The sequence below is a fragment of the Penaeus chinensis genome, chromosome 5 (assembly GCF_019202785.1).
Source record: "Penaeus chinensis breed Huanghai No. 1 chromosome 5, ASM1920278v2, whole genome shotgun sequence".
NCBI classification, from domain to species: Eukaryota; Metazoa; Arthropoda; class Malacostraca; order Decapoda; family Penaeidae; genus Penaeus; species Penaeus chinensis.
This window is the reverse complement of record NC_061823.1, coordinates 10,822,694-10,835,193: the sequence shown is the minus strand read 5'-3', so window position 1 is coordinate 10,835,193 and position 12,500 is coordinate 10,822,694. Positions and strand designations below refer to the sequence as shown.

Here is a 12,500-nt window from a genome sequence, read left to right as displayed (position 1 = left end):
AGACATTGTCAACATCTAGGCCATGGATTATCCTTGGCCATGGCTCCTTCGCGTATGTAGACACACTTCGTCAAAGAATCATCCCTCTTACCTTAACAATGGTAACGATACTCATGATAATAAATTAATGTGTTGTGAAAGGGAGTCGTCTGTCCGAGCATGATGGATGGCCGTCACGCTGTGCAAAGCTCAGAATTACTGACGCCATTCACAATGCTTAGGCAAACACGCGCGGCAGACGAGCGTAGAGTCGAAGCGGCGAGAAAGGAACAGGCACGTATGAACTCTCTCGTCCCTCTCAAACGGCGCTGAAGGAGGGGCGGGTGTCCACACTTACGGGCGTTCCTCCTCTCCCTCCCAAACAAGGGCGGGTCAGCGCTTCGCCTAATTTATGATTGTGACTAATTACACGTGGTAACGCTGGCTGTTCGAACGCGCACCGGGACTGTGTCGCTCGAGGTCGCTGTTGCTTCTGTGTTTTACCTTTCTGCGAGTGTGCCTCTATCTGTCTATCGATAGACACACACACACACACACACACACACACACACACACACACACACACACACACGCACACACACACACACACACGCACACACACAGACACACACACACACACACACACACACACACACACACACACACACACACGCACGCACACGCACGCACACACACACACACACACACACACACACACACACACACACACATATATATATATATATACATATGCGTATATAGATATAAATGTATGTATATACATATATATGTATATGTATATACATATATATATATATATATATATATATATATTTACACACATACATATATCTATCTATCTATCTATCTATATCTATCTATCTATCTATCTATATCTATCTATCTATCTATCTATCTATATCTATCTATATATATATATTTAAATATCTGTGTGTGTGTGTGTGTATGTATGTATGTATGTATATTTATATAAACACACTAACACTCACACATACATACGTATAAATGTATATATATATATATATATACATACACACATATGTGTGTGTGTATATATAGAGAGAGATACACACACACACACACACACAGAGTCACACACACACACACACACACACACACACACACACACACACACACACACACACACACAGAGACACACACACACACACACACACACACAACTATACACACACATATATATATATATATAAATAAATATATATATATGTATTTATACATATGCAAACACACACACATACATACGCGCGTATGTATATATATATATGTATGTATATATACATATATATATACACACACACACACACACACACACACACACACACACACACACACACACACACATATATACATACACATATACATATAGACATATGTATATATGTGTATATATACATATATATGTATATATACACACAAATACAAAACTATACTGTATATTTGTACTCAAGCGTGTGTTCATTATGCGCTCTACGGTGCTTAAATTCTGACGATGATGTATCCGCAAAGGAATTACCAATCACTAATCCGACCTATCACGACGGCGACCATTCATCTTGGCTCAAAAAAAAAAAAAAAAAAAAAAAAAAAATTCTGCTCTCCGGCGATTTTAAGGCGACTTGCATAACAGACTGAATGATCAAGCGGTCCATCAAACAACTACCCCCCCTCCCCCCTCCGTCTCTCTCTCTTCTACCCCCCCTCTTCCTTACCCCTCCTCTCTATCCCCTCCCCCCCCAGTCACAGCGAGTTAGGCATCGGGGAGAACAAACAAAGTCCTGATCATTGATTATAGTGCCACTCCCTTATGCATTACTTCCTGGCACTCGTTTGCATAGGAAAGTTGAATTCTGTAATGGGAGAAATGGCTTGTGACAAATAGCGTGGCCACTAAAACATTTCTTGGTCATTGATTGCCTTCTGGCTACTCCCAGTTTCATGGCGTCCGCGGTGCCACTCTGTCAACAACTCATTCGGTCTAATTATTGTTTACGAAAGGTATTGTTCTAGCAAAAATAACCGTGGCTATAAAATTACATTACGGGGCCGGGTTCTAATGTCTGCCCGATATTTACCCACACGAGAGCGCCATAATGGAATCTTTAAGCGGCTGAACGTGACTGAGGGCTGAGGACTCGCTGCCACCACCTTGCGTAACGGCTGATGGATGTTGGCAGCGTGGTGACAACGCGAGGGTTTAAGAGGCTGATGAATGGTGGCTACGGACTGATGAGTACAACGCCTCGTACGCAAGGGAGTGTTTGCCGTGTGTTAGCGAGCGTGGTGGTAGAAAGTGCTTCACGACTTGTATGTTTCTTCCATTCATCTCTCGTTCTTTTACTCTTTCATTCTTTGACTCATGTTTCTTACACTGCTCTCTAGCTCTTCCACTCTTCCACGCATGTATATTACGCTGCTCTCTCACTCTTTCACGCCGTTCTCTCTCTTGTCCCGTTCCTTTTTGTAACCTTAATACGCTGGTATAACTATTTTTCCGCGAGTGTTTGCATGACTTCTGAAACGAGGTTATTACGAATACCCTTTGAGAAAACGGTTTGTTTTTATTGTTCGCGTTCAGTCATGTATATAAAGAAATTGCTATTTTGAACTGCCGCATAAATTTATGTATACTTATGTGTATGTATGTAGACACACATGCACACATAAGACACGGCTTTAGGAGCTCATGCACACTTACATACATATATCTATATGTATGTGCGTCATTTATGTATTCTTGGTCGCGACTATACATAGATATATGATATAATATAATTGTACATCAAATGGAATGTAATTGCTACCTCCTTCACAATTACATTTAGAGTTATTTGATAGTTTGCAGTGTAGTATCATTCTGTGTTTGGCGTCTCATTAATGAGGGCACAGGTCGGTGGTCTCGCAAAGCGGTAAAGCAGTATTATCAGGTTGAGAAAGTTTAAGAACATCAGACGTATATATATATCGTTTATATGGTATGTATATATATATATATATTCATATGTATTTATGTATGTATATATAAACCACACATCCACACGCCGACACACACACAGCCACCCACCCACCCACACACACACACACACACACACACACACACACACACACACACACACACACACACACACACACACACACACACACACACACACACATATATATATATAAATACAAATATATATATATTTGTGTGTGTGTGTCAGTGAATTGATTCATGCGTGTATAGATATAGATAAATTACCTCATTCATATATAAATATAAATGAATGAGTAGATGAAAAGAAATGAAGGAACACACACACACAAACACAAACAAACACACACACATATACACACGCACGCACATACGTACACACACATATATATGCATACATACATAAATATATATATATATTTATATGTATATATATACATACCTACATGTATGTGTATATATACATATATATACATATACACACATACATATATACATATATACATACATACATACATACATACATACATACATACATATATATACACACACACACACACACACACACACACACACACACACACACGCGCGCACGCACACACACACACACACACACACACACACACACACACGCACGCACGCACGCACGCACGCACGCACGCACGCACGCACGCACGCACACACACACACACACATACACACACAGACACACACACACACACACACACACACACATATATATATATATATTCATATATATGTTTTTATATATTGGTAAATATACATATATAAATAAATATATATATATATATATATATATATATATATATATATATATATATATATCTGTTTGTGTGTATGTATTAATGTATGTATGTAGGTATGTAAACATACCTACAGCTATTCGCGCATATAGACGTACATATATTTTTATCGACGTATGGATAAATTAAGTATTAAATGAAGAGGAAATAGAAAAGGAGAAGACAGCGGCGACTTACCTCGAGGACGGCCCTCGAAGCGTCCAGGTTCAAGGTGCTGCTCGTGTTGGCCGCGGGGCTTCCTCCTCGGGCCAGGGAGTGGGGTGTGTGGGTGAGCTCCTCTCTGTGGGCGTGCTCTTCTCTGTGCAGGCGGTCCTCCTTGCGGGCGTGGTCGTCCTTGGGGCTCCTGACGTCGCTGGAGGGCGAGGGCGCGTCGGCTGCTCCCCCGTCGGTGTCGGCGACGGTGTGTTCCTCGCCGCCCTTGTGGGAGTCGCCCTTGTAGCCCTCGAAGTCAAGGGCGAGGTGCTTCGGCAGGCCGCCCTTGCAAGTGTCGGGCTTGTAGGAGTCGGGCTTGAAGCTGTCGGGCTTGAAGAGCTCGGGCTTGTAGGCGTCGCCCTTGTAGGTCTCCAGCTTGAACGAGTCGGCCTTGAACGCGTCGATCTTGAAGCTCTCGGGCTTGTACGGGTCGGGCTTGTGCATGTCGTTCTTGGACTCGTTCTCGTCGTCCGTGGCCTCGATGTCCACTGTCTCGTCGTCCGAGTGTCTGCTGGAATCGGGCAGCGGCGCCCCTCCGTCACGGTCGCCGCCCAGCGTGGGCGTGGGGGACGTTCGGGCCACAGGGGTGAAGGCAGAGAGATGGGCGGGCCTGAGGCCCGGCGCCTCGGGGTCCGCCGGGCGGGCGTCCGGGGCGGGGTCGGGTCTGGGGTCGGTCAGGGGGAGGGGCGGGAAGCTGGGCAGGGGGCGGCGGGGCCACGCTGCCAGGGGGTAGGGAAGGCCGAGGGGGGGCAGCGACCCCCGGGATCCCCACAGGTAGTCCACGAAGGTCTGCCGGGCGTCCTTGTGGTGTGCGGGGTACGGTGGCGGGAGAGGGGCGAGGTAGGGCGGCGGGTAGGGCAGGTCGCCGCCCACGGCCTTGAGGGCGGGCGGGGCGAAGGCAGGCGGCTCCGAGAGGGGCGTCTCTAGGCGGGGGGACTTGGGCACGCGGGATCCTGCACCCTGCTGAGGGACACCACGGGGCCTCACATACTGCATGAGGGGGCGGGGCTTAGTCTTACGCTATGTCACTCGGCGCCGCGAAGGAGGACGGAAGCGGAGGCGCGTCGGGGTCCGGCCGCTGCGCTCGGGCCGGAAGGATGTCGGGGCTTTGCGGTGCCTTTCGAATGACTGCGGGTTCGTGTTATCTGATAATGGGATACAAAAGCAGGATTTCTTCTCGGGATTTGTGACGTTATCGATAACTGTCCTAAAAGCATATCCAGTGGCAATTAATTCCGTTAATTCCACGAACCATTGAAAACTGTACATATTTAAATCAAGCGCTAAAAAGATATACATATTTTCTCCAATTAACTTGAATGCCTTTTTATCCGCACCGTCATTTTCCAACAAGTATGTGCTTTTTAACACATACCTCAATACATATAACAAACTCCAGTCCCCAAATAATGTTACTAAAAAAAAAAAAAAAAAAAAAAAAAAAAAAAAAAAAAAAATATCAGTAAATCTATTTCCAACGGCATGATATACATCCAAGTCGTTATACAGCTTTCTTGAATTATTGTCAATGGTGTTTTAACCTCTGCTACGTAACAGCTCATATGTCTCTCGATAACGACAATACAATTTAACGCAAGTACAAGTAGGTTATTGTTAGCGAAAGGGATATAAATACGTCGATGAATCATTCAGCGATTCCCATTTCCACTTCCTATATAACACTTCATGCTGTGTTTATAGAACGATTTGTTATATATTTTTTTGATATCGTTTTTCGATGTATTCGTGAAGTTATGGCATGATGCCCATCCATTTATAACAGACATAGCGTGTGCTTTTTGGTTATATATCAAAAGCGTATCGGTCTCACGGTATGCATATCCCGTTGGTAAAAAAAGAAGAAAAAAAATAAAACGTTTATAAAAAAAGGCAACCCCGCAGGTTTTATTTTGTTTTCTCCAGTTAACATTTAAAAATCTTATAATAATTACGTTCAGAATCCCGGATCGTTTTTTTTTTTTTTTTTTAATCGCTTCCGTTCTCCTCCGAGCTTATTATTTACAATGTTAAGTGCAATGGACGGTAATGGAAGTAAATACAAAAGAAAGAGAAAGATAAATAAATAACAAAGCGAATATGAAAGGCAGAAGTAAAGAAGAAAGAAAAGGAAAATAATTAATTCAAAAATACACTCACGCCCAGAGGCTGTCCATAAACACTAATAAACACTAACACACACACACACACACACAAAAACACACACACACACACAAACACACACACACACACACACACACACACACACACACACACACACACACACACACACACACACACACATAAAACCAAAAACATATTACATAAAAGAAGCAAAATCCATAAATCAAACGAAAAGAGAAAAGGAAAGAGAAGAGTAAAGAAAAGAAAATGGAAAGAGAAGAGTAAAGAAAAGAAAAAGGAAAGAGAAGAGTAAAGGAAAGAAAGGAGAAAAGGAAAGAAAAAAAATGAAAAAAAGGAGTAAAGGAAGGAAAGTAAAAAGGAAAGAAAGAGTAAAAGAAAGAAAAAGGAAAGAAAGAGTAAAGGAAAGAAAAGAGAAAAGGAAAGAAAAGAGAAAAGGAAAGAAAAGAGAAAAGGTAAGAAAAGAGAAAAGGAAAGAAAAGAGAAAAGGAAAGAAAAGAGAAAAGGAAAGAAAAGAGAAAAGGAAAGAAGAGAGAAAAGAAAAGAAAAGAGAAGAGGAAAGAAAAGAGAAAATTAAAGATAAGAGAAAAGGAGAGAAAAGAGAAAAGGAAAGAAAAGAAAAAAGGAAAGAACAGAGAAGAGGAAAGAAAAGAGAAAAGGGAGGAAAGGAGAAAAGGAAAGAAAAGAGAAAAGGAGAGAAAAGAGAAAAGGAAAGAAAAGAAAAAAGGAAAGAACAGAGAAGAGGAAAGAAAAGAGAAAAGGAAGGAAAGGAGAACATTAAAGAAAAGAGAAAAGGAAAGAAAAGAGAAAAGGAAAAAAAAGAGAAGAGGATAGAAAAGAGAAAATTAAAGAAAAGAGAAAATGAAAGAAAAGAGAAAATGAAAGAAAAGAGAAAATGGAAGAAAAGAGAAAATTAAAGAAAAGAAAGAAGGAACGAAAAGAGAAAATGGAAGAAAAGAGAAAATGAAAGCAAAGAGAAAAGGAAAGAAAGGAGAAAATGAAAAAAAGAGAAAATGGAAGAAAAGAGAAAATGAAAGAAAAGAGAAAATGATAGAAAAGAGAAAATTGAAGAAAAGAGAAAATGAAAGAAAATAGAAAATGGAAGAAAAGAGAGAAAGAACGAAAAGAGAAAAGGGAAGAAAAGAGAAAAGGAAAGAAAAGAGAGAAGGAACAAAAAGAGAAAAGGGAAGAGAAGAGAAAAGGAAATAAAAGAGAAAAGGAAAATAGAGAAAAGGTAAAACAAGAGAAAAGGCAAGAAAAGAGAAAAGGAAAGGAAAGAGAACATTAAAATAAGTAAATGAAAGAAAAGAGAAAAGGCAAGAAAAGAGTAAATGAAAGAAAGGAGAAAAGGAAAAAAAAAAGAAAAGGAAAGAAAAGAGAAAAGGAAAGAAAAGAGAAAAGGAAAGAAAAGAGAAAAGGAAAGAAAAGAGAAAAGGAAAGGAAAGAGAAAATGAAAAAGAGAAAAGGAAAGAAAAGAGAAAAGGAAAGAAAAGAGAAAAGGAAAGAAAAGAGAAAATGAAAGAAAAGAGAAAAGGAAAGACAAGAGAAAAGGAAAGAAAAGAGAAAAGGAAAGAAAAGAGTAAATGAAAGAAAAGAGAAAAGGAAAGAAAAAAGTAAAGGAAAGAAAATAGAAAATGGAAGAAAAGAAAACAGGAAAGAAAAGAGAAAAGGAAAGAAAAGAGAAAATGGAAGGAAAGAGAAAATGGAAGAAAAGAGAAAAGGAAAGAAAAAAGTAAAATAAAGGCAAAGAGCAAAAATAATATAAAAACGAGGAACCGAAACGAAATCAAAAACTGAAAGCAACAGAATAAAAAAAGAGTAAAAAGCAAGGTAAAAAAAAAAAGCAAACTAACAGAAAACGAAACGAAAACCATCGACAAAAGTAAAAAAAAAACAAAAAAAAACGAAAGAAAGAAACAAAACAAAGAGAGAGAAAAGAATTCCACAAGAGAGAGAGAGAGAGAGAGAGAGAGAGAGAGAGAGAGAGAGAGAGAGAGAGAGAGAGAGAGAGAGAGAGAGAGAGAGAGAGAGAGAGAGAGGGAGAGAGAGAGAGCGAGAGAGAGAGAGAGAGCGAGAGAGAGAGAGAGAGAGAGAGAGAGAGAGAGAGAGAGAGAGAGAGAGAGAGAGAGAGAGAGAGAGAGAGAGAGAGAGAGAGAGATGAAAGAAAGAAATGAAACAAAGAATCGAAACAAAGAATCGAAACAAAGAAACAAACAACAACCCCCCCCCACACACACACACAAAACCCTCTCCCACCCCCCTTTCTCAAAAAAAGAAAATAAAAAAAAAAGAAAGAAAGAAAAAGAGAAACCAAAAAACGCCCGAACACCTACGCTACTGGCAGCCATGAGCCTCTTCCTGGTCCCGCCGTTGAACATCGCCTTCACGTCCTCCCACGCGTGCTGGACCTCGATGGGCGGCTCTCCCGACAGGCGGATATGCCGACGCCACGAATTGAAGTTGGCGGCGTCGGGCTGCACGTATTTGCTGTCGGAGAGTCGGTGAGAGTGGAAAACGAACTTGTTGGGACTGAAGAACATGGCGCAGTAGAGGCACTTGATGCATTTGGCTCGCGAGGAGTTGTATCTGCGGGAAGAAGGGGGTAGGGGGGTAGGGGGGAGGGGGGGAGGTAGGAGGGGGATTTTTTTTATTAGTTGTCGTTATTGTTGATTTTGTTGTTGTTGGTATTGTTTTGTTGATGTTTTTGAAGTTATTGTTGCTGTTATTTTTGTTGTTATGGTTATTGTTGTTGTTTTTATTGTTGCTGTTATTGGTGTTCTTGTTATTGTTATTATCATTATTATTATCATTATTAATAATATTATCATTATTGCTATTATTATTATTATTGCTATTGTATTGTGTGTTTTGTATAATCGTTCTTTTTGTTGCGTGTTTTTGTTCCTTTCTCTCTATTTGATTTGATATTTTTTCTCTCTTGCTTTCTCTCTCTCTCTCTCTCGTCTCCCTCCATCCCTCCCTTCCTCCCTCCCTCCACTTCCCTCCCTTCCTCCTTCCACTTCCCTCCCTCTCCCTCCCTCCTTCCCTCCCTTCCTCCCTCCCACTCCCTCCCTTCCTCCCTCCCTCCCTCCCTCCCTCCCTCTCCCTCCTTTCCTCCCTCCCTCTCCCTCCCTTCCTCACTCCCTCTCCCACCCTTCTTCCCTCCCTCCCTTCCTCCCTCCCTCTCCCATCCTCCTTCCCTCCCTCCCTCTCCCTCCCTCCTTCCCTCCCTCCCCCTCCCTCCCTCTCCCTCCCTTCCTCCCTCCCTCTCCCTCCCTCTTCCTCCCTCTCCCTCCCTCCACTTCCCTCCCTCCCTCTCCCACCCTCCTTCCCTCCCTCTCCCTCCACTTCCCTCCCATCCTCCCTCTCCCTCCCTCTCCCTCCCTTCCTCCCTCTCCCTCCCTCTCCCACCCTCCTTCCCTCCCTCTCCCTCCCTCCTACTGTACCTGGAGGGAACGAAGGAGCCTCGACAACCCCACGCGCACTGATGCATCACGTCGAAGGCAAAGTTTTCCGGCAATTTCGGCGGCGAGTTGTCTCCCAGGAAGGACTTACACAGCCTCTCCGCTTCCCGCTTCGTGATCATGCCACACCTGCGGGGAGAGGGGAGGGGACGGAGGGGAGGGGAGGGGAGGGGAAGGAAGGGAGGGGAGGGGAAGGAGTAGGGTAGGGAAGAAGGTTGGAAGGGTAGGGGAAGAGTGAAAGGTGATGAACGGGGGTGGAAGGGGGTGAGCAGTGGGTGGAAATGAAGGAGGATGAATGGAGAGATGGGGGTGAAAAGGGTGACCGGGGTGGGGGGGAGGGAAGGTAAAAGAGGATGGAAGGGAAGGGGGAATGGGAGGGAGGGTGGGGAAGGCGAAATGTTTTTAGTACAGTTATAGTATTTTACGAATGGATTTTAAATTTGCAAGGAACTTACAGCTTTATTAATGGGATCATCCGCCCACTCATCCGTCCATTCACAATATATTGGCGACGGTGATAGTACTATTTATCAGTGAATTGATTTATCCATCTACCTAAGAATCTATCTCTTCATATTCTTAATTCACAATTCCTATACAACTATAATCCATGAAAACAGATCACATAATCTCAAATTACACATCCATACATAGAAAAAAGGATGGAAAAAAAAAAAAAAAAAATACGTAACACATATATACAAAATCCAACTCACCTCCGCGATGAAATAGGCATAGCACCTGCACGCCTCAGGATCTCGAGCTGAACAGGTGTACACTGCACACAGGTGATGCCCAGCGCCACCCGACGGTTGTGGATTTCGTTGTAGCTGAACTCCTGCTTGGAATAGATGGGGGAAATTGTGGTCACGCTCTGTAAGGCTGAGCGGTGGTGGAAGAAGGCTCGGTTCAGTACGGTTGGCTTTGTTAGATATGGTGGCGAGACACATACACAGACGGGCATCCACAAACTCACACACAGACGGGCATCCACAAACTCACATACAGACGGGCATCCACAAACTCACACACAGACGGGCATCCACAAACTTACACATTAATACACACACACACACACACACACACACACACACACACACACACGCGCGCGCGCGCGCGCGCGCGAGCACGGCATGTTAAAAAAAAAAAAAAAAAAAAAACACATGGTCACATACGCAGATGCACATGTAGACAGGCACACACAAGACAAACAGACACACCAACTGAAGTCAAGTCTTTATCAAACAAGATAGTTGTATTCGCATAAGCACGTACACATAAGCATACACACACACACACACACACACACACACACACACACATACACAGGCACACGCACACCCATTAACGATAAACTGATAATGACAAAATACTTACAATGGTAAGTTTTAAAAAAAATTATTCTGATAAAAGAATAAACTCTTATCGTACAATATTATATTATCATACGCATTATTACTTTTATAATATTCACTATCATCTATATTATTGTTATTATCATTATTACTTTTGTTATGATGATTATTATTATTGTTATTATCATTATTGTTATTATTAGTATTGTTATTATTATATTATTATTATTATTATTATTATTATTACTATTATCACTATAAGTATTATCATTATTATTACTATTATCATTATTATCGTAATTATCATAATTATTAATATCATTATTACCATCATTATCATCTTTATCATTATTAATAACTATTATTATTATTACCTTCTCTCATTATTACCGCTATAATAGTAATAATAATAATAATAATAATAATAATAATAATAATAATAAATATCATTATCTAATTATCATAATTATTATTATTGTTCTAATAATTATCATAATTATTATTATTGTTCTAATAATTATCATAATTATTATTATTGTTCTAATAATTATCATAATTGTTATTATTGTTCTAATAATTATCATAATTATTATTATTATCAATATCATTATTATTAGTTGTAGTAATAATATCATTATTATCATCATTATTACAAATATTATTATTATTACTATTACTTTAATGATTAGCATTATTATCATCATTATTATAATTTCTATCATTATCATTATTACTGTTCTTATTATCATTATCATCATTATCATTATTATTCCCACTATCATCATCATCATCATTATCATTATTAACATTATTATTATTATTATTATCTTTATTATTATTATTATCATCATCATCATTATCATTATTATTATTATCATTACTATTATCATTATCATTATCATCATCCATATTATCATTATTATTATTATTACTATTATCATTATCATTATTATTATCATTATTATTATATTATCAATATTTTAATTATTATCATTATTATTATATTATCATCATTATCATTATCATTATGCTTATTACCATTGTTATTTTTCATTAAAATTACCCTTGTTGCTGTTATTGTTATTATCATTACTCGCATAATTATTATTATTATCATTAGTATTTTTATAATTGTCAATATCATTATCATTAACATTATTATTATTATTATTATTATTATTATTATTATTATTATTATTATTATTATTATTATTATTACCATCATTATTATTATTATTATCATTATTATTATCATTATTATTATTATTGCTTTTATTATTACTATTACTGCTGGTATTATTATCATTATTATCAGTATTATTATTATTATTATTATCATCATTATTGTTTTGTTGTTGTTGTTATTGCTATTATTTTTATTTGCATTAATCTTATCCTTATCATTATCATTACTATTATCATCATTGTTATAACTAATATCTTGATCATTATCATTATTATCATTATAATGTTATTATCATTACGATACTACTACTACTACTAATGATAATAATAGTAGTAGTAATAATGATGA

The 12,500-nt window shown here is 39.3% G+C and overlaps 1 protein-coding gene across 2 annotated transcripts in view; it reads right to left on the bottom strand.

Moving 5' to 3' along the window:
- LOC125025822 (SKI family transcriptional corepressor 1 homolog-B-like) overlaps window positions 1–12,500 on the bottom strand; it is an 84,589-nt gene that overhangs the window by 43,339 nt on the left and 28,750 nt on the right. Inside the window, exons 4-7 of one of the 2 annotated variants that reach the window (XM_047614082.1) lie at window positions 10,328–10,452; window positions 9,594–9,740; window positions 8,481–8,733; window positions 3,994–4,998 (exon numbers count right to left, since the gene is read on the bottom strand). In XM_047614082.1, the coding sequence (XP_047470038.1) occupies window positions 3,994–4,998; window positions 8,481–8,733; window positions 9,594–9,740; window positions 10,328–10,452 (1,530 nt within the window). The remainder of the gene's footprint in view (window positions 1–3,993; window positions 4,999–8,480; window positions 8,734–9,593; window positions 9,741–10,327; window positions 10,453–12,500) is intronic. The other variant, XM_047614083.1, reaches the window with a different exon arrangement.